This window comes from Oncorhynchus mykiss, chromosome 10 (assembly GCF_013265735.2).
Source record: "Oncorhynchus mykiss isolate Arlee chromosome 10, USDA_OmykA_1.1, whole genome shotgun sequence".
In the NCBI taxonomy this organism is placed as follows: Eukaryota; Metazoa; Chordata; class Actinopteri; order Salmoniformes; family Salmonidae; genus Oncorhynchus; species Oncorhynchus mykiss.
This window is the reverse complement of record NC_048574.1, coordinates 13,140,168-13,164,011: the sequence shown is the minus strand read 5'-3', so window position 1 is coordinate 13,164,011 and position 23,844 is coordinate 13,140,168. Positions and strand designations below refer to the sequence as shown.

Here is a 23,844-nt window from a genome sequence, read left to right as displayed (position 1 = left end):
TGATCTGTTGTATATTGGCAATTAGCAATAAGGCTACACTTGTGGGCCAACAAGCCTTCAGTGGCATGCGTGCGTGCGTGCGTGTGTGTGCGTGCGTGCGTGCGTGTGTGTGTGTGTGTGCGTGCATGTGTGTTTGTGTGCTGGCAGAGATACGATGACCATGGTCCTCACTCTCGTTAATGATCTGTGGTTGAACCCTCTGCTGAATTGACCATTGTCTTCACTCTCTTTAATGATCTGTGGTTGAAGCCTCTGCTGAATTGACCATGGTCCTCACTCTCCTTAATGATCTGTGGTTGAAGCCTCTGCTGAATTGACCATGGTTCTCACTCTCCTTAATGATCTGTGGTTGAAACCTCTGCTTTATCGACCATGGTCCTCACGCTCCTTAATTAATAATGCTGTGCCCATTTCCTGGTGCTTAAACTTTATTGTCATGGATGTGGATTATGGCCCTGTGTCATTTCAATGGTGGCAGTACATAGCATGACAAGCAGATTCACACCAATGAAATCGGAAATAAGCTCCCTTCCTAAGAGGCACCTTGGCTCAGAGAATGGCTTCCATTAATGCTAAGTGAATCATATTATGCAGTAATGTTTAATATAATGTTGATTCAACCGCGGCCCTTGCTTATGTTACCATCACTATGGCCTCTACAACGATCAGTGCTGCTTCTAGTATTATCAGGGCCAGGAGATTTAGCTGACCATGTGACCCATGCCATATATTTAGAGAATTAGGCTTATTTTTGGAATTGTGAACATTGTTTTGATTCTAGACATTCAGTTACATAGCATTGTTTTAATGTTACCCATGTAATGTTAATGTGGAGTTAACATGGCTGCCATAGAATGTCGTAGTGTCATGTAAATGCATCATAATGCAGAAATCACATTGACCCAACTCTATTACATACTGGACTCGGGCCCAAGCTCTTACTATGATTAGTGTGCTGCTGTAAGTGACTGGGGTCAAACTCAGATCTCCTGCCCCCCCCCCCCCCCCCAACACTGTCTTAGCCCGCAGAACTTAAACCAAGGCATTCGCTTAGGGAGCTAATATAAGTCTCCAGGCCTCTTACTATAAATAAAACAACTATATCATTGTCCTACATACAAACACATATCTTATCATGCCTATTCTCTTGACTGCCTTGGTTTAACACATTTTTCCAATGTCCACATAGACACAGCATTACACACTGCACCACATCTTAAAGGAGGTGGGTGTACACCGTTCAAAGTGCATCAACAACATTATATAAGTTACATATTGAGTACAATGAGACCAGGATAGTGGGATTTCATTGCATAACTATTTTAAGGCTTTTAAAGAAAACATGCTTTAGATAAATTATACATATGTGGAATGTTATACCCTTAATGGATAAGTCGAGTTTAACAATAAAATATAGTGTGCCATGTTCTGTACAGATTAACAAGATAGAAGATAAGATTAATCAAACGCCTGAACCAAAAATCAGAGTAGATCTTGTGACAGAGAACTTACCTGAACTAAACAGCATATAATATTTAACTGCACTAATCACTTTGCTCTCACATTTGCCTTCGTGCTGTATTAAGTAGTGCTTTATTTCTCATTTAGAACGAGACCTACAGTTACTGTACTTATCAGAAAAGATCTGTCCATGCAACTGTGATTATATCTTAGTGGTGTAACACAAGCAATACTTTTGTGGTAACAGTCACATTTGTGCCAAATCGAAAATGAACTGACATTGACAATGTCAACAGCAAACCCCCTCCCACTTCTGCCTTGCCAACACCACCACCACCACCAACAGCACAATCACATACACCATCCAAGATGTATCTGTTTTATTTGTTTTCTATTTGTTAACCCACATGCTGATTTGCAGGAGATGTGAAGGACAGCACGTGTAAACAGACTGTAATGGACACAGCTAATGGAAACAGCTAAGTTGGACATGACCAAGTCCAACATGCAATAATGGAGTGATGCTGTTATCTCCTCAACTTTATTAGGAATTATGATCTGTAAAATTGCTCTCCTCCTCAGAAATTGAAACCATCTCTGGTGCAATCTCTTCCAGGAGGATATTTGAGCCTTTTCCAAATCTCCAAACGGGTCCAAACTGATTCCCTGCCAAAACTATCAGTGGATTTCTTCGTTCTTATCTCCCATAATGCCTTATTCGATTATTGTCAATGCCCTCCGTGCCTGCTCTTCTTCAGTCTCTTAAAACTCTTTAGTTTTTCTACTGAGCGAGTCAGATGAGGCGCAGCCGCACTGGGGAAGTCGAGTAGGACTGGCGCAAAAGCCTTCTCGTTTTTAGACTAAGCCGTGTGATCAGCGTTTTGTATGATTTTAAATGATGGAATATGGAAATTATAACAGTTGACCACGGCTTTGTGGCTGTGGAGTGTTTACGAGGCATGGCTTTCGTTTTCAATTGTTTTTTTCTGTCCTGGTGAGTACAAGTGAACTCATTTCCCCCCGACTTTACGAGTGCTAGAATGTTGATAAATGTACACTGTGCAACTTTGATGCAGTAACAAGTTGTATTGAGTAGAATGAGCCACCAGATAATGAATATGCACTTTGTCTACAGTGTGAGCAATGTTTGGGGAAATCATGTGAAATCAACGCAAACTGAGAATATCTATTTGGATAACATCACGCGTGTATTGGATAGATTACTAGATGGATATGACAACAGACTGCGACCTGGATTTGGAGGTACAGTAATACATATTTAATACTTCTAACAGGTTGTTTGATAATGTGTGAAATTCAAGTCTACTCACGTAGTTAATAAACTTTTCCTTTCCACAGTAGTGAGGCGCCTATGTTCCAGATAGAGCTTAATTATTGGTCACTGTCCCATCGTTGGAAGCTGCTTTTGGTGTCATTAATATAACTGTCGAATTTGTGACATCGAGTGTCCAGGCAATTCATATAACCCACTGACCACAGGGTTTCTTTCTCACAAATTGCTAATTTCCAATCCTACTAAGGGATGTTATTGTGCTGACTTGTAATAGCCAACAACTACAGGTCAAGTAACTGTAAACTAGAAAAGTGATATAATTAACAATAACAACGTTTTTATCCTGTCAATATCTCACCAGCGTCCATTTGTTTTTAGATTGAAGAGCTGTGTTTATTTATGTCTTATGTCAAAACAACATTTATCTTTGTAGGTCCAGTTACTGAGGTCAAAACAGACATCTTTGTCACAAGTTTTGGTCCAGTGTCAGATGTTGAGATGGTATGTGGCCTCATTACTACTTTATCCAGTCCACTTATATAACACAAAACTCCAGAGTGTTGGCATTTATTTATATTTCAATAACACATACTTGTGTTAGTGCAGACAGGACAGAATAATTGCTTGGTGCACCCAGTCCTAGCATGTCCGTCCACAGCCTCAAGTCATATTCCTACCAGCCTTCATTATTCTGGGCAGGATGTCATTAGTGCAGCTTAGGGATTTTAATCTGGTTGACAATCCCTGTCAGTGAGGGTCCCGAGCCGGCTGAGCGTTTGATTTCCATTACACACTATATTATATTTCACAGCATCTAAAACCCACTTCTGGTACCATGTGATCCACTAGTAGCCATCCCATAGGCAGTATAGATAAGACCAGAGCTGTAAATAAATCAATTTGAGCTAAAAGTATTCCTGGATTGAAAAAGCCATTATCCATTGAGTTTTGTTTCATTATATATGGCAGCTAAAAGCTGAATTGCGTACACATCAAGAAATTCAAGAAAGCAAAGTAAATCAATACTGTTGGGTTAGAATTTGGATAATTCTTGGAACCTGTAATGAAATACATTCAAGTTTTCTTAGTGGAGAAGTTGAGAAATATGGACCTGCACAGTACTTCAACAGATCAAAAACAACATGTAAGGAAGACTTTAAAATATTTAATATAATAATCGTACTTATTATCGACACTTCATTCACGTAAATTAGGTCACTGATGTACTGTAGACTATGTACTGTACTGTATAGCAATGTCATTATTAGCATATGAGTTGATTGCTGATTTGATTTCCAAACTGCGATGTTGTAGGAGTACACCATGGATGTATTTTTCCGTCAAACGTGGATTGACGAGAGGTTGAAATTCGAGGGCCCCATCGAGATTCTGCGTCTCAACAACCTCATGGTCAGCAAGATCTGGACACCAGACACATTCTTCCGGAATGGCAAGAGGTCCATCTCTCACAACATGACCACTCCCAACAAGCTGTTCCGCATCATGCAGAACGGAACTATCCTCTACACTATGAGGTACTACTGAGTCACAGCCATCCAGGTCCAAAACTGACCTGTGTAGGACAGTAGTCTGCGTTCTACCGGACATCTATCTGAGTATCATACAAACACAGTCATGGCTATGGTTTAGTGCCCGGCATTCTCCAACCAAGCTACCGTCCTGTAGGTTTTCGCTCCAAACCTAATCCAATGCACCTGATTCTAATAATTAGCTGGTTGATAAACTGAATCAGGTTAGTTACAGCTGGTGTTGGAGCGAAACATACAGGTCGGTAGCTCTCCAGGAACAGGGTTGGAGAGCCCTGGTTAAGATATTTGTGCGATACACGTCAACTTACCCAGGCATATCTCTATCAGTATTGCTTTGTTTTCAGAAGACGGTTTGGCCTGGTACGTGATCAGTTGTAGATGATCATGGGTGACCATTGGTGCACTGTACATAAAGTTTGTCCAATACTCTTTGCCATTCCATTGCAGATTGACGATAAACGCAGAGTGTCCCATGAGACTGATGAACTTCCCCATGGATGGCCATGCCTGTCCTCTCAAGTTTGGTAGCTGTAAGTTGTCTTTCATAAACCTCAGTCAGACAGATGGTTCCACCAGGCTAGCTGGTGATTACAGAGTGACTACGTTATCTTTATTTCTGCTGTCCAGATGCCTACCCTATGAGTGAAATTGTGTACACATGGAAAAAAGGACCACTGTTCTCTGTGGAAGTCCCAGAGGAGTCCTCCAGCTTGCTACAGTACGATCTAATAGGACAGACAGTGTCCAGTGAGAGGTTAAAATCCAACACTGGTAAGAATAGATTCATTCACTTAACGCTTTAGTAATGCTTAAAGAAATAAGCTTAAAAAATAACCATGCTAGCAGTATGCATACCGTATGCATATGGATTTGAATGAAGATTTCAATCTAAGTCATTTTTTTATTTCTAAATGACATTTTCATTTGAATCTATGCTTGTTTAGTACACATTCAAAATGCAGCATTTGACATGTGCTAGAGTATGCATGTACTGCATGTACAAGGTCTCCCTGAGAAGTTCACTGTCTCATCTGTTTTCTGTAGCACAAATCTGTTATGTGCTCTGTGAAATGCTGATTTACCAACGTGTCTGTTCGAAACTCTCTGTGCCCACATACAGTATTCCATTTGTTTTCTGACAGGTGAATATGTAGTCATGACTGTTCACTTCCACCTGCAAAGGAAGATGGGCTTCTTCTTGATTCAGACATACATCCCCTGTATCATGACCGTGATCCTGGCTCAGGTCTCTTTTTGGATCAATAAGGAATCGGTTCCTGCACGAACTGTATTCGGTAGGCCTCCTCCTGATCTCCACCATTAACTCCATTGTCTTGTCCACCATGCTTACGTTACAGGGTAACCCCTACAAGTCCCAATATAAGTTGTTCCCTTAAAGTGATATTTACATTTACATTGTACATTTTAGTCATTTAGCTAGGTTGGACAACCACATAGCACTATCATAGGAAGTTCATTGTTCCTCAATGGAGTAGCTATCAGCGAGAGGGGGAGGCACGTGCAAGTGTTAGTTCACAAACAACTGTTTTTTTTTCAACAATAGAGCCTCTTTTAAGATAACAAAACAACTAACCTTGGATAACACAGTTTCATCAATCATAACACGATCTATTCTGTATCATTTTATGTACATTTGGTGAAGATGTTGTACTTCAGTATTTGAATGTGTTTTCTTGGCAGGACATGGTAATGGTTTGCATTATGTAGAGTGGTACTAGAGGACATAGGTAGCACAGTCACATGGTATATATTATGTCTTCTACCTCTTATCTCTATTCCCTTCCAATTGGATCTGAATTAATAGTAAAAACTCCTTTTCTGAAATCATTCAATCCGGGCAGAGAGCGGGGGGATGTTGTTTACTTGAACTTGTTCTGAGGAGTTGCAGGTTCCGGTTGTTCCCATTACATCATGCTACACTTGCTTCAGCCTCTAGCCTCAGGAGCAGAGCGCTCTTAAGTTTCATTTGCCATCCTTTTGATTTTCAATTTAAATTTCCTCAGCTACATTTTTGTGTGCAGGAGTAGCGGCTGCTGGCCTTTGTAGATTATGGCTGTGTTTGGGAGCTTGTCAGCATTTTGACAAGCCCACACTGAGGAAAAGATACCAATCATTAGTACGCGTTCAAGTTAGGCCCAATGTGAGACGCACATATGCAGAAAGTCATTAACCTCCCACATCCTGCTGCTTTCAATTGGCATGGTAGCGGGAGTAAAACGCTGTGGAGATATTGGAGTGTTTTGAGTGTGAGCATTGTGTGTCCTTTATGAGGCTGTTGCATTCAACATATTGGATTTTCCCCAAACGCATGAATGACAGGCTTTATCTTCACAGTTTACACGTTTTTTAAAAAACAATTTTTAAAGAAATTCTATGATTAAGAGATTGTAAATTGCTTCTGTAAATACAATGTATTTTAATGCTTTGCTGGTGACACAACAGTAATATGGGGCACAGTGAGAAGCCAGTAGCTAAATAAGTTGTGGTAATGCACTGACGTGTGCAGACGGAGAAAGAGAGAGACAGAGAGCTATGTAGAAGCACTCCATCAGGGTTCAAGCACATTAGGCATTGTTGTTGTGTGCAGCTTCGCATGCTGGCTTTCTAAGAGCTGAAAGTCTCCAGAGCTGAAGTCTCACAGACTTAATTGAGTGGGCCTAATTTGTACCTTGCTTTTTGCCTTTAAAAGCACACAGATGCCTCAAGCTCTTCGTTTCTTTCTCCTGTCTTTCTCCTTCATTTCCTCCTCCTCCTCATCCTCCTCCCTCTCTCTCTTTCTCTCGCCTCCTCTGCTTTTTTTCCTGACACGATTTCTCCCATACCCTTCTTTCCCAGTGTGTGATCATTTAACAAGTGCTTGAGTTTGACAATTGTTGGCAATTGTGGGGTTTTTATGGAGAGTTGGTACTGTAGCTAGATTTATGGAGAGTTGGTACTGTAGCTAGATTTATGGAGAGCTGGTAGTGTAGCTAGATTTATGGAGAGCTGGTAGTGTAGCTAGATTTATGGAGAGTTTGTAACTGTAGCTAGCTTTGTGGAGAGTTGGTAACTGTAGCTAGCTTTATGGAGAAATGGTACTGTAGCTAGCTTTATGGAGAGTTGGTACTGTTTCTAGCTTTATGGAGAAATGGTACTGTAGCTAGCTTTATGGAGAGTTGGTAACTGTAGCTAGCTTAATGGAGAGTTGGTAACTGTAGCTAGCTTAATGGAGAGTTGGAACTGTATCTAGCTTCATGGAGAGTTGGTACTGTATCTAGCTTCATGGTGAGTTGGTACTGTATCTAGCTTCATGGAGAGCTGGTACTGTATCTAGCTTCATGGAGAGTTGGTACTGTATCTAGCTTCATAGAGAGTTGGTACTGTATCTAGCTTCATGGAGAGTTGGTACTGTATCTAGCTTAATGGAGAGCTGGTACTGTATGTAGCTTCATGGAGAGTTGGTACTGTATCTAGCTTCATGGAGAGCTGGTACTGTATCTAGCTTCATGGAGAGCTGGTACTGTATCTAGCTTCATGGAGAGCTGGTACTGTATCTAGCTTCATGGAGAGCTGGTACTGTATCTAGCTTCATGGAGAGCTGGTACTGTATCTAGCTTCATGGAGAGCTGGTACTGTATCTAGCTTCATGGAGAGCTGGTACTGTATCTAGCTTCATGGAGAGCTGGTACTGTATCTAGCTTCATGGAGAGTTGGTACTGTATCTAGCTTCATGGAGAGTTGGTACTGTATCTAGCTTCATGGAGAGTTGGTACTGTATCTAGCTTCATGGAGAGCTGGTACAGTATCTAGCTTCATGGAGAGTTGGTACTGTATCTAGCTTCATGGAGAGTTGGTACTGTATCTAGCTTCATGGAGAGCTGGTACTGTATCTAGCTTCATGGAGAGCTGGTACTGTATCTAGCTTCATGGAGAGCTGGTACTGTATCTAGCTTCATGGAGAGCTGGTACTGTATCTAGCTTCATGGAGAGTTGGTACTGTATCTAGCTTCATGGAGACTTGGTACTGTATCTAGCTTCATGGAGAGCTGGTACTGTATCTAGCTTCATGGAGAGCTGGTACTGTATCTAGCTTCATGGAGAGCTGGTACTGTATCTAGCTTCATGGAGAGCTGGTACTGTATCTAGCTTCATGGAGAGCTGGTACTGTATCTAGCTTCATGGAGAGCTGGTACTGTATCTAGCTTCATGGAGAGTTGGTACTGTATCTAGCTTCATGGAGAGCTGGTACTGTATCTAGCTTCATGGAGAGCTGGTACTGTATCTAGCTTCATGGAGAATTGGTACTGTATCTAGCTTCATGGAGAGCTGGTACTGTATCTAGCTTCATGGAGAGTTGGTACTGTATCTAGCTTCATGGAGAGCTGGTACTGTATCTAGCTTCATGGAGAGCTGGTACTGTATCTAGCTTCATGGAGAGCTGGTACTGTATCTAGCTTCATGGAGAGTTGGTACTGTATCTAGCTTCATGGAGAGCTGGTACTGTATCTAGCTTCATGGAGAGCTGGTACTGTATCTAGCTTCATGGAGAGTTGGTACTGTATCTAGCTTCATGGAGAGCTGGTACTGTATCTAGCTTCATGGAGAGCTGGTACTGTATGTAGCTTCATGGAGAGCTGGTACTGTATCTAGCTTCATGGAGAGTTGGTAACTGTCTTTCAGAGCTGAAGCAGCACTTAAATGTATTGAAACATTATTACATTATCCACTTAAATTATCTACATGTTCCCCTGTGCAAATGAACTGTGTAAATATCAAATTGACAAGAGCATAGCAGGCCAGTGGTCAATGACCCTTTTCTTTCCAACTGTTTTAGCTTGATGAAAACGATCTCAGTGAAATTATATCTGTACCTTGTTAATGGACCATAATGGAGCATGTCCCTTTTGTAAATGAATCATGTCTTGTAAGGGTCTTTAGTGTGAACCCAGAGATTAAAACATACTTTGAATACATGTGAGAGATGTATTACCGTGGTTGTATGTAACACACCTTGTATCCATGGGTCTGTTTGCATTTTGAATCTCCACAATGTTATTCATTGCTTAGATAACTGTTGTCACGCTAACTGTAACAGATTCAGGCTCAACTACATTGCCTATTGTTGTTATTGTTGTTGTTATGCAGCCAATCAATGTCCGTAGTAGCCCTGCCTCAGATGAACCTGACCATAGTATTACTTAACACTCTCAATCAATGGCAATTTATTTGTACTCCCTCGAAACATAACTTGCAGTGATCCACTTGAAATAAGCATCTCCATTCTGGAAAAGGTTGTGCAGATTGAGGTTCCCTATCGATTTATATCAATATACTGTACAGGTGCAGTGGTTTATGAAAACATTTGCTAGTCTAACAATATTTGCAGTCTCTTCCCTGTGTTATGATGAGATAGAATGGTTGTGGAATTGTGAAATCTTGTACGTCTGGAGATTCCTGTCTGTATAGTCACTTGGCAGTCCAATGAGCCTTATACCAGTAGAAAGTGTTTCAGAAATGTACATTATATCAGCTGTATAGCACACTAAATTGCTTCATATAATCAGTGAACAGGACAGCTTTTCTACGTACTCTCTTCATTATCCAGGATTGGGACTTATATTGCTCTATTTCCCTGTCAACTTGTTCCGTGTAAGCCTTTGTCAATTTCATCTGTGTCCCTCCTCATCATCATCATTACTGGCCGCTCCTGCTCATTCCAGGCCTGCTCGCAGCCCAGCCATTATTGTCTCCCTGAGAGGAAACTACACTACCCGGGCAACTCATTCCAACCCATATCCCATTCATCACCATGTGTCTAACTCTAACCCATGCAAGTTGTGCTGCTCTGAAACCATTATCATCATCATCATCACTAAAAACAGCCCATCCCATAACCAGTAAACACGGTGGATGGTATGACAAACTTTATCTCCTCCTCTAACCTTCCTTGGCTTGTAAGGAAGTCAGAAATTCAAATGGATTTGTGTCCAAGATGTAACAGGAACAGTAAAAGAAAAGTTGACCTCATTTGACCTCATTTAGATGGATAACTAGCAAATAATCTATTGATCTTGAGAGTCGGCAACCAAAAGCATGGCTTAGTTTCCTCAGCTAAAGCTTAGTATTAGCATAGTTGCATGCACAAATCAAGACAAATGCTAGGATGTTTCCAAATCGCATGCCTAAGTGACCTGACTTAGTTGTTTTAGGCAAGCTTGTTAGGAACATACTTCATTACCACAGGCCCTTCAGATGTTGGATCTTAATTTGCTCACGCTGTTAAAAGATACATTTCCTGCATTGCAGAAAAGTTAACATTTGTAGTGTATTTGAGGTTTAAAAAGGCTTCTGACGTTGGAACAGAAATCTCTGACTTGATTTTCCCTTACGAAAAATGTGTCAATCCCAATAAAAATGTCCATTAATTATAATCCGCATAATAATTCACATTTCCTGTTGTGGCAGGATTATTTTCCTGCTGTAGCAACCTGGTTCAAACTAAGATCCTACATCTGTACCGCTCTTGTGTTTGCACTCAATGATGCTAAGGCTCAGCTGTGAGAGAGTAAACTAAGCCATGCTTTTGGTTGCTGCCTCTCAGGATCAATAGATTATTTGGGGTGTGCTACTTTCATTACACTGTATGATTCACTATTGATAAAGTGAGTACACTTCAAATATGGCTGAACTATTGATTTGGACTTTATAACATTTCACTGGCCATTTATTTTAATGCTATACAGGTCTCATGACTTATCAATAATGCCAGAACACATTGGTTTGGTTTCCGAGAGATAGACATTATAATCAACTTGGTATATAAACAATGGTGACCCTCCATCCAAAGGTGTGGGCAGAAGGTATCCTAGCGGTTAGAGAGGCAAGCCAGTAACTAGAGGGTTGCCAGTTCAAATCCCAGGTCTGACAGAAAACATCTGTCAAGAAATGAGCTGTCAACAGGAGGATTGCTGTTATAGAATTCTAGATTCCATTTCCTGCTGTTGTGCCCTTGAGCAAGGTACTTAACCGCCCTCAACAACTGTTCCAGAGTAGTCACATTTCGGTTGGACCTTGCGTACAAATCACAAATAAAGTGATCTTACAAGGACAGTGTGTGTGATACAAAGTGCTTAGCATTGAACTTGGACACAAATTAATTTCTGAATGGAAGAGCAAGTTTATTGGTTGAGTAGTGCATGTCTAGACGTGTGAACTTGTTGCCGAAGGCTAGAGATTAAACATCATGCCCACAAATTCACCTTCTGGCGAAGTATGGCATCAATTACCATCTAAATGATCAATGGGCCCTGAGGATTTTGTGTAATGCAATACTAATCTTCATTTTGTAGGTTGGTATTGATTGAGTTGTTACAGTATCCTCAGTTACATATTAACGGGACAGTCTAATCCGATGAACTAAAGACATAAATGTTGCTCAATGTTCAGTAATGTTAGAGCTCAGTCATGAGAATTACAACAAAAATAATAATAATAAATGTATGATAAGGTTTAAACTATTGGGTTTATAGAAATAACAATTTTCATGCCAAATGACATGCTTGAGTAAACCCTTAACTATTTCCCCTTAAGCTATTCCTTTGCATGTAAGCTTGTGTGTCCACATTACACTGCCCGCACAACAGCTCTAACGCAAACCATTGGATGGTTGACCCTCCAACCCCCTCCACTTCACTCCACACCCTGACAATCACCACTCAACAAGATGATGGGCTGGTACACTGGAAACCCAGCCAGTTAACCCTGGGGCTCTGGGATGCAGAAAACAAAATGGCTGCCATGTCCAGTATCTCTGTCTAACATTTCTCAATGTGCCCTGTGTATGCCAGGCATTACCACAGTGCTTACCATGACCACACTCAGCATCAGCGCCCGCCACTCTTTGCCCAAAGTCTCTTACGCCACGGCCATGGACTGGTTCATCGCTGTGTGTTTCGCCTTCGTCTTCTCAGCCCTCATTGAGTTTGCCGCAGTCAACTACTTCTCCACGCTGCAGGCCAACCGGGAGCTCCGCAAGGCGGCCTCCATTAAGGCAGCCCAGGAGGCAGCAGAGGTCGGGAGGACCGACGGGGAGTCCTCTTCGGTAATCCACCTCCTCCCTCTCTCCTCGTTTTACACTCCTCCCCCCTTCCCTTTCCTCTCATCTCTGTGTCCCTCTCACCCCCCACTCCTAGTCTGTGACAACAAGAAGATTTGGCGAGAAGAGACAGCCAGTGGCTTCCTGAGCACAGATTATGTGAAAGGAATAGATTAAGGGAATATCCAGGCAGATCATTACAGGCTCACAAGAAGCCTAGAGGGGACAGGCAAGCCCAATGCTTTGTGCTTCTGTGGGAAAGAGACTATTATTAGGTGGCTGCACCAAATATATGAACTAAATAGTCCAATTGAGAGGAGTTATATCTCCATCTGCACCATTTTGAATTACTATCTATTTAAAATGCAGACAAATCTTAATGACCTGGATAATATGTTGTTGACTCATTATGACTGGTTGACTGGTTGTAGACTGGATAAGATGTTGACTGGATGTAGACTGGATAAGATGTTGACTGGTTGACTGGTTGTAGACTGGATAAGATGTTGACTGGTTGACTGGTTGTAGACTGGATAAGATGTTGACTGGTTGACTGGTTGTAGACTGGATAAGATGTTGACTGGTTGTAGACTAGATACAACGTTGACTGGTTGACTGGTTGTAGACTAGATAAGATGTTGACTGGTTATGACTTGTTGTAGACTGGATAAGATGTTGACTGGTTGACTGGTTGTAGACTGGATAAGATGTTGACTGGTTATGACTTGTTGTAGACTGGATAAGATGTTGACTGGTTGACTGGTTGTAGACTGGATAAGATGTTGACTGGTTATGACTTGTTGTAGACTGGATAAGATGTTGACTGGTTGTAGACTGGATAAGATATTGACTGGTTGTAGACTGGATAAGATGTTGACTGGATAAGATGTTGTTAACTGGTTGACTGGTTGTTGACTGGATAAGATGTTGTTAACTGGTTGACTGGTTGTTGACTGGATAAGATGTTGTTAACTGGTTGACTGGTTATTGACTGGATAAGATGTTGTTAACTGGTTGACTGGTTGTTGACTGGATAAGATGTTGTTGACTGGTTGTTGACTGGATAAGATGTTGTTGACTGGTTGTTGACTGAATAAAATATTGCTCAGTGGTTGTCTGGTTGCTGACTGGATAAGATGTTGACTGGTTGACTGGTTGTAGACTGGATAAGATGTTGACTGATTGTAGACTAGATAAGATGTTGACTGGTTGACTTGTTGTAGACTGGATAAGATGTTGACTGGTTGACTGGTTGTAGACTGGATAAGATGTTGACTGGTTGACTGGTTGTAGACTGGATAAGATGTTGTTAACTGGTTGACTGGTTGTTGACTGGATAAGATGTTGTTAACTGGTTGACTGGTTGTTGACAGGATAAGATGTTGTTAACTGGTTGACTGGTTATTGACTGGGTAAGATGTTAACTGGTTGACTGGTTATTGACTGGATAAGCTGTTGTTAACTGGTTGACTGGTTGTTGACTGGATAAGATGTTGTTAACTGGTTGACTGGTTGTTGACTGGGTAAGATGTTGTTAACTGGTTGACTGGTTATTGACTGGATAAGATGTTGTTAACTGGTTGACTGGTTATTGACTGAATAAGATGTTGTTAACTGGTTGACTGGTTGTTGACTGGATAAGATGTTGTTAACTGGTTGACTGGTTGTTGACTGGATAAGATGTTGTTGACTGGTTGTTGACTGGATAAGATGTTGTTGACTGGTTGTTGACTGAATAAAATATTGCTCAGTGGTTGTCTGGTTGCTGACTGGATAAGATGTTGACTGGTTGTAGACTAGATAAGATGTTGACTGCTTATGACTTGTTGTAGACTGGATAAGATGTTGACTGGTTGACTGGTTGTAGACTGGATAAGATGTTGACTGGTTGTAGACTGGATAAGATGTTGACTGGTTGTAGACTGGATAAGATGTTGACTGGTTATGTATGACTTGTTGTAGACTGGATAAGATGTTGACTGGTTGTTGACTGGATTGGATGTTGTTGACTGTTTGATGACGGGATAAGATGTTGTTAACTGGTTGACTGGTTGTTGACTGGATAAGATGTTAACTGGTTGACTGGTTGTTGACTGGATAAGATGTTGTTAACTGGTTGACTGGTTGTTTACTGGATAAGATGTTGTTAACTGGTTGACTGGTTGTTGACTGGATAAGATGTTGTTGAATGGTTGACTGGTTGTTGACTGGATAAGATGTGGTTGACTGGACAAGATGTTGTTGACTGGTTGTTGACTGAATAAAATATTGCTCAGTGGTTGTCTGGTTGCTGACTGGATAAAATATAGTTAATTGAGTCTATCAGCTCTTCCTTGCTCGATGTTTATATTATACACTTATGTCAGCATGCTAAAATTCCATTGTTAAAATTGGATCAAAGAGAGGACACAAGCAACATTGACAGGATAACCTGTGTATTATAACAATGTCACACCATTAATCCTGCATGTTCAATCTCACCAAAACAATGGCACCGGTATTGACACTTTGTGATCTCTAGATATATTATGGCGGCATGCAAAACAATGTAATACGCACTGCATAAGAATCTGCTCTGATTCTGAGAGCCAGCAGAGAATTTGAGCCTGCTGTCGTTTCAGAAATAGCTGCAGTATTAAAGCCACATGCTCCCTGCATGATTTCTCACCTCCGTCAGACGCGCACAGCATTCAGCAGCTGACATTTTCAGCTCCAACCTGGTCTGTGATGGAAGCCAGTCAAATTATGGCCCCCGCTCCACCCCACCCTTACCAACCCTCACTCTGTCCCTGCTACCCACACCACCCCTACCAACCCTCCCTCTGTCCCTGTTACCCACACCACCCCTACCAACCCTCCCTCTGTCCCTGTTACCCACACCACCCCTACCAACCCTCCCTCTGTCCCTGCTACCCATACCACCCCTCCCTCTGTCCCTGCTACCCACACCACCCCACCAACCCTCCCTCTGTCCCTGTTACCCACACCACCCCTACCAACCCTCCCTCTGTCCCTGTTACCCCTACCAACCCTCCCTCTGTCCCTGTTACCCACACCACCCCTACCAACCGTCACTCTGTCCCTGCTACCCATACCACCCCTACCAACCCTCCCTCTGTCCCTGCTACCCCTACCAACCCTCCCTCTGTCCCTGTTACCCACACCACCCCTACCAACCCTCCCTCTGTCCCTGTTACCCACACCACCCCTACCAACCCTCCCTCTGTCCCTGTTACCCCTACCAACCCTCCCTCTGTCCCTGTTACCCACACCACCCCTACCAATCCTCCCTCTGTCCTTGCTACCCATACCACCCCTCCCTCTGTCCCTGCTACCCACACCACCCCTACCAACACTCCCTCTGTCCCTGTTACCCACACCACCCCTACCAACCCTCCCTCTGTCCCTGCTACCCATACCACCCCTCCCTCTGTCCCTGCTACCCACACCACCCCTACCAACCCTCACTCTGTCCCTGCTACCCACACCACCCCTACCAACCCTCCCTCTGTCCCTGTTACCCACACCACCCCAACCAACCCTCCCTCTGTCCCTGCTACCCACACCACCCATACCAACCCTCACTCTGTCCCTGCTACCCACACCACCCCTACCAACCCTCACTCTGTCCCTGCTTCCCACACCACCCCTACCAACCCTCACTCTGTCCCTGCTACCCACAGCACCCCTACCAATCCTTCCTCTGTCCCTGCTACCCACACCACCCCTACCAATTATTCCTCTGTCCCTGCTACCCACACCACCCCTACCAACCCTCACTCTGTCCCTGCTACCCACACCACCCCTACCAACCCTCACTCTGTCCCTGCTACCCACACCACCCCTACCAACCCTCACTCTGTCCCTGCTACCCACACCACCCCTACCAACCCTCACTCTGTCCCTGCTACCCACACCACCCCTACCAATCCTTCCTCTGTCCCTGCTACCCACACCACCCCTACCAATTATTCCTCTGTCCCTGCTACCCACACTACCCCTACCAACCCTCACTCTGTCCCTGCTACCCACACCACCGCTACCAACCCTCACTCTGTCCCTGCTACCCACACCACCCCTACCAATCCTTACCCTGTCCCTGCTTCCCACTCCACCCTTTCCAACCCTGCCTCATTTCCTGCTCCATACACTCTGCTGAACTTAACTTGCCATGCATTTTATATACACTGAGTGTACAAAGCATTAAGAACACCTTCCTAATATTGAGTTGCATCCCTATTGCCCTCAGAACAGCCTCAATTAGTCAGGGCATGGACTCCACAAGGCATAAAAAGCATTCCACAGAGATGCTGGCCCATTTTGACTCCAATGTTTCAAACAGTTGTGTCAAGTTGGATGGATGTCCTTTGGGTGGTGGACCATTCTTGATACACACGTGAAACTGTTGAATGTGAAAAACCCAGCAGCGTTTGCAGTTCTTGACACAAACCGGTGAGCCTGGCACCAACTGCGATACCTCATTCAAAGGCACTTAAATATTGCCCATCTTGCCCATTCACCCTCTGAATTGCACACATACACAAACCATGTCTCAATTGTCTGAAAGCTTAAACATCCTTCTTTAACCTGTCTCCTCCCCTTCATCTACACTGATTTAAGGTGGATTTAACAAGTAACATCAATAAGGGATCATAGCTGGTCAGTCTTTCATGGAAAGAGCAGGTGTTCCTAATGTTTTATACACTCAATGTATAATGTTGTATTGATGAATTAATCAATTAATTAATCTTTTATGATTTTTGTGCATATAACATACTGTGTTGTTATGGGAAATGGATTAAATTAAAACGGTGTTTTATCAAAATTAAACACAACTCATTTCCTATTTTATTAATCTTAATTTCCAATGATTTACTGACGTTCTGGTCATAGATTTACTATAGATTCTCTCACTCACCCCCTCCACCAATCGTTTTGTTGGTGTACTATACAGGATGCCAGCAGTATGCTGAAGAAGAGGATGAACTCCACGCCTCACTTTGAGAGACCAGCGGAGGTGTTCCCTAACCCTCCAGTGAATGCCCAGGCCTTCCTCCAGCAAGGCTCAGCCGTGCCGTCCAACAACTTACTGACGGGCACCAGCATCATAGACAAGTACTCTCGCATCCTCTTCCCTCTGTCGTTCGGGGCCTTCAACCTGGTGTACTGGATCGTCTATCTCACCAAGGACACCATGGAGATGACAAGGTAAAGCATGGCTCTTGCAACGCCAGGGTTGTGGGTTCGATTCCCACGGGGAACCAGAACTGAGAAAAAAAAGTACGTATGTGTTGGACCGAGATTAAGTTGGTTGTTCTCATCCTCATAGATGTTCAATAGCCAATGGGAGATCATGAATTATGGAAGAGTGGCAGGTTCAGATCTATTTGATATCTGCAGTTTCTCACAGCCGTTACTCATACACACGGGCACTCCCACTTCTTATGTGACACCTGAATCTATCAGACACAACACTGTAAACATTCTGTATGGAGTGATATTGGCATCGCATAGAATCCAGCTTCCTCATGGCTTCTGAGAGTGGTTCGTCAAACACAAATTCCTGGGTCAGAGATTGCTTTCCTACTTGAGTAGGAAGCATTAAGACACCTTCCACTCATCTCTCTTTTCACCTAACAGCATCTGATTGATCATTGAATGCTACACACCGCAGGCTGCCAAGGTAGAGGGCTGCTTTAAAGACACAACAGTTGCCTCATGTCAGGGCAAATGGATTGAAATGAATGTGCTTTTGCGCTTATGAATAGTGGGACTACTGTACACTCTGGTTGAGGAAATGGCCCCGGTATTGTACATGTGGAGTGTATGTTGAGTAAAGATGTGTTGTGCATATCTGTTTTATTCCTAATGCATCAAACATGGGATTCTGAGAGGTTGACACTTGACAGGATGGTGTAGTGTAGCGTGTGTAGCGCTACCGTTACACCACACACACAGAGGGCTTTGGAACAGCAGTGGCTCGACACCAGCCATTAACTTGGATCTTCTTTTGCTTTACTGATAGCCTACCAGGTTTGTATGTGTGTGTTTTCTCACTGAATAAGGTGCCTCAGGCCGATTACATGACAGTGATAAGAGCTGACTACACTCTTAGAAAAAAAAGGGTTCTAAAAGGGTTCTTTGGCTGTCTCCATAGGAGAACCCGTTTTTGTTCCATGTAGAATCTCATGTAGAAAGAGTTCAACATGGAACTCAAAATGGTTCTACCTGCAACCAAAAAGGGTTCTTCAAAGGGTTCTCCTATGAGGACAGCCGAAGAACCCTTTAGTGTTCTAGATAGAAAAAAGGTGCTAATTGTCTAGGGTTTGTTGCTGACTGTTGCTATTCATTGATATGGACTATAAGTGACCAAGCAGTTAGCTACGTACGCAGCGGGCAGCATAGTGAAAGCCTAGGCGCTCGAAAGCACTGTGATCAAAAATAGAACAACAACCAGTGGAGGAGCCATTGAAGTGAGGCTCTCAGGATATGTGAATAGTATGTATGGTTCATTCTCCAAGTGCAAGCCGTTGTCAGCTTTCAACTTCCTTGTTTATACAACCGCATTACACTGTATAGTTTTCCATGTGCGACCTCCCACCAACCTGACCTCTGGCTCTGGGAGCTGTACATTCATCCTAACCCACATGTCATTCGCATCTCTTGAAAGCCCCCTTTTTCATTTATGGGAAATAAATCTATTTTTCTGATGACGCCAGCCACTTAATTGAATGCAGTTATCACATTATCAGTGCATTCCTCCTTGTAGCCTCACTTTTGTTTGACAAGTCCCTCTGAAGAGGAGCAGGGAGAAAGGCTCTTTAGAGGAGCAGAGCCACAGGACACGTTGGTATAAATAAATAGGATTGGGTCTTGCTATGTGTCCTCTCCTCTTTATTGCCCACTGGAGTACCAGACTTGAAAAACAGCTCTCTCCTTGTCTCTCATAAATCAACACAGTAAATGTCATTTTTAACTCAATTCCTATTTTCCAGCACAGACCATTGCCATAACTTTGGTGTAATGATCATTCAATCACTGCATTTTAGGCAGAGAATATAGGGGCCAGTAAAACTGTTGTCCATAAAGAGCAATAGAGTTTTGTTTATGATTACATTTAAGACATCACACCAGTGTCCATGCACACTACCGTAGGAAACTGGAAACAGATATTCCTGATGACAATAAATCCAGTACTACACTGTTCAGGAAGGCTGTGCTCACAATAATCCCCTGGTTTGACACATAGACGGAGGAGGCGTAGGTGTGAAATAGCTGGCAGAGTGTCCCAGGGAAAAAATTATAGAGGCGGACTAGTTTCGCAAGGTCTTTGTCGACAGCCCATGAGCAAGGGATTGATTCAAATATACGCAGGCCCCTGCATGCCAACCCTGGGAGGGGAATGAAATTAGAACCCCTTTAGTGTGCCAGTTCACACTGCTGGTTGGCTGCTGGGCCATGTTAATACACACTCCATCTACCTCCTGCGTTAACAAGATGAAAGCAGAGCTTTATTTGTTTTCAAAATGCGTCACATGTTGCCCCCGCACATTCCCAACCCCCTCAGTACACCCTCTACTACACACAGCAGTGTCTCTGTTCACTTGATGTGACTGTAGTTATAACCTCTCTGGGTTTTTTCACATTTTCTTTATGTCTTTCCTGTTTTTCTGTTACAGGGACAGCGTGTGAGCCACCTGCAGGAGTGAGCCCCCTCACTGATCACATACGCACATGGACACACACACACATTTTATTTTTATGCTGCCTCCATACATTATTTCAGTGTGTGAGGATTTGAAGGGCTTTGCCAACTCTTGACCTGGGAGCTCGAGCATGTTCACTCCTAGCTTGGTCTCTCAGTCTATTTAAGAAAGGTATTCAATCTCTTTGTCTCTCGCACATCCCTCTGTGTCTTCCCCCCTGAAGAGACAATGTGCATTTGTACTTCTCTTCCATGTGTAATGCCCTTTCCCTGTCGCTGCCTGAATCCGTAGGTCTTTCCAAGAAGTAGCTGAGTGTCTGCCACAGGTCTGGAGGCAGTGGAGGCTCTTTGTCTGTATAAAATGACACACGGCTTGGTACCGTCTACACTGGACAGTACTGGAACACACCTGAGGGGAGTAATGTGTACTGACTGACAGACTCTCTCCTCCCAATTTCAACATAGCCATCTTTCTCTATTTTTCGGTTCATTGGTTTACATTCACTCATCTCATGGAACATAGGGTTCTTATTGGTTCCTCAACAATGTTCCCTCAAAAATGTTTAGGCACTGAGCAAATCTCAGGTCTGCTGAGTACAAAATTGAACATTGTGAGAATTCTGTGCAATTTCCAGCACGCGTTTACTGTGAACACTGAGGCTGTACCCACTTTAAGTTACCGTTTTAAATGAACAGTGGCCAAATAGGCTACTGTGGCTATTTGATCATAATGTAGACCTACCAGAGTGGCCTACCATCAAACACTATGGAGAACATACATCCTATAACATTTTAACATGGAAATAGCTGTTCTATCATTCAGCCTACAGTAGCAGCCAATGTGTGGTGTTCAATGTAGGCCTACATTCCATGAGACTTTTGAAAAAACATGCAGGGCTTGACATTAACGTGTTTATCCACTTGTCCTTCAGACAAGGAGGTGACTGAAAATGTTGTTCTGTTGTTTGTGGCAAGAATCCACTTTACAAAATAAAATGCATTATTATTCCCATAACATTATTTCAGAGAATCAGATAAATTATGCTACAATCTGCCTATTGGCTACTTAGCTTATTCAAGCCTGTCTCAAAATACAACACAAAAAAAAGCTCTTTACCTGACTCGCTTTTCATAGATGATCTTTTGTGCTCTTGTTGGAAACAATCATTCCCCTATTGCTGACTACAAATGATCTATAAGTGGGCTAATAACTCACTAACTAGTAAAGGATATGAACTAAATGTGCACAAGTGGCTACATGCAGCTCTTGCTTTGATCTCAAAACAAGCTCATCTACTCACGACTGCTCATGCTGTTAACATAGTCCAGTTCAATGTAAATGGCACAGATCCATTTATGGCAATGGTTTATTTGCATTTAGGCCAACTGCAGCTCTGTTTGGTTATGCTGCGCTGGTGTGTGTAGTTAATTTTGTTTCAGTATGTTGCATTGAAAGTGGCTAATATTGCATTGATTCAATCACAACTGCCACAGTAAAGGGAAATGATAGTGTTAACTGAGAAAACTCTAGAAAGTTGAGTGAAGTTCAATCTCGTGCTTCTCTCTGTGGGCTGATATTTCTTCTTCGCGGCAGTCCCGGGGGGCTGCGTAGCAGTCTCTGGGCTACTGCTCGCCCGCGGGCAGCTTACAATGAACATTGTTTCTCACATACAGTTTAATATTCACAGTTAGACACACAATCAGTAGAAATACAACACACACATACACACACACACAGATATACACACATACTCACTCACACACACACACACACACAAAACACACACACTCGCACAACCACACACATACACACTCACACGACCAAACACACACACTGTCTTAGAAGACAGTAAAATCATTGGCCTCTCCACACAGGTCATAGATCCATCACAGGGCCTGTATTGGTTGGCATCGACCACCTCAAACTAAACCCTGGACTTTAAGGCATTCACAATCTTCTTTCCTTGCTAACTTTACTTGGCTATATTCGGCGTAACGGATAATACAAATATAGTTCCCTGGCAACAGCCAGCCTCTCAATCAATGGATGTATTCTATAATGTCAGTGCTGTGCTGTTTGTGTTCATGTTTTCTCTTTGCGTACTTTTATGTAATTGCATCAGTCATGATTGAACTGGGAAAGATGCTAAAGTGGTCTGTGGTTGGCGATTATTCACTAAATGGCAGCTTTACATTTAATTTAGAACTGCATCACCTCATAAGCAATTATGCAAAATGCATTAATAAATTAGCTACTTTCTGGATTTACATATGATTATGCACCATTTCCAATTAAAATAAAGAAGTAAACCATTAAATCCACACGGTAGCGCCATCTAAATATATCCAACATGGATATGTGTGTGTTTGTTGGTTATTCATGACTGTATCGTTCCACTGGTTGCCTCCCTCAGCAAAACATGTTGCAGCTCATCAACACACTTCACCATCACAACACTATCAACCATCTCTTTCACTGTTTTGTAAAGTCTATTAATATTCCTCCTGTTTTTTTATGTCCCCCTCCCAATATTGTGAGAACTTTTGCTAAGAAAAAGTAGGACTGCCTCTGTAGCTCAGTTGGTAGAGCATGGTGCTTGCAAAGCCAGGATAATGGGCAGACCACTCATACATAAAATGTATGCACGCATGACTGTGAGTCGCTTTGGATAAAAGCGTTTGCTAATTGGCTTATATTATTATTCAATTGAACCCTCCTCTTCTTTTGATGTGGAGTCTGGGGAGACAGGACACTTCAGCAGTGACTACACTGGAAGGCCCTGGAAGGGACTCCTTGACATTAGACTGGCTGAATCTCAACAAAGAGGCAAAGAAGTGGCTGATGTAGAGCAGCGACTGAATAGCCCTATTGAAAGGGCTATTCAGTTGAATGAAACGAGAAGGGGGGGGCTGTATCAATGACCTTATTGATTTCCCTCAACCTGACTGATCATCTTTAACTCACTGGTCTCTATGGGGGACCAGCACTAGCATGACCTGTGACCCTTTAGTGTCCTCCTTAGGAGTTTGGAGTGTGGGGGTTGTGAGTGTCTAAGACCATGACAACATTATATTTCACTAAAGGCATGGGTTACATTGATGTCTAACCAGTATTATTTGCTCGTTTTTCACAGGCCAAGAAATGTGTGAATATGAAGCAGTTTTATCGCAAACACTGCTATTTGTTTATATTTGTGAATATTTCATGATCAATGTATTTATAGACTTATATTTTTTATTTCTCGGGAACCCTGCTTGACGGCTATTATCTTAACTATTTGTACTGATCAGGGTTGTGTTTCCCGTAAACATCGTAGCACTAAGATGCCCTGCGATGCTTTCAGGAAACACAGCCCTTAAATGTATTGCAGCGTTTTGTATATAATGAGATTTTAGCAAATGATTTTGTGCACACACATTATGTTCTCTATTCTGCACATTGAAATCCGTTTGTTTTTATTTTCCCTTGGAGCCTGAGTTTTTTTTTTTATTGCCATAGAATACAATATTTTGGTGTTTAGACGTTCTGTAGTTTTATTAACAATCTCCACATAAATACTTTCCCTCAGGATTGTGCAAATATTATCATGTTTAATAAATCCAAATGATGTATTATGTGTTTCTTTCCTTGTAAAATACACAACCCGCAATTCAAAACATTATGTATTCCCTTTGTTTGTGCAGTTGTTTATGGGTAATATGACAACCCCTAAATATGTTCCTTCAGCTCTTTTAGTAA

General features: G+C 42.5%; 1 protein-coding gene across 1 annotated transcript; it reads left to right on the top strand.

The window, feature by feature from the left end:
* The first annotated feature begins 2,059 nt into the window (after positions 1 to 2,059).
* LOC110533362 (gamma-aminobutyric acid receptor subunit alpha-6) lies at positions 2,060 to 23,718 on the top strand. Its single transcript, XM_021617488.2, has 10 exons — positions 2,060 to 2,455; positions 2,597 to 2,724; positions 3,189 to 3,256; positions 4,070 to 4,290; positions 4,753 to 4,835; positions 4,933 to 5,076; positions 5,448 to 5,600; positions 12,153 to 12,406; positions 17,355 to 17,608; positions 20,080 to 23,718. Exons 1-10 carry the CDS (start codon positions 2,367 to 2,369, stop codon positions 20,090 to 20,092), a joined length of 1,407 nt encoding a protein of 468 aa, XP_021473163.2. The 5' UTR covers positions 2,060 to 2,366; the 3' UTR covers positions 20,093 to 23,718.
* Positions 23,719 to 23,844: the final 126 nt, after the last annotated feature.

Excerpts from the sequence above, each read along its gene's own strand:
- LOC110533362 (XM_021617488.2), top strand. The coding sequence starts at position 2,367 with ATGGAAATTATAACAGTTGACCACGGCTTTGTGGCTGTGGAGTGTTTA. Across the intron at positions 4,291-4,752 it reads ACTATCCTCTACACTATGAG|ATTGACGATAAACGCAGAGT; the intron begins GTACTACTGAGT and ends ATTCCATTGCAG. Across the intron at positions 5,077-5,447 it reads GAGGTTAAAATCCAACACTG|GTGAATATGTAGTCATGACT; the intron begins GTAAGAATAGAT and ends GTTTTCTGACAG.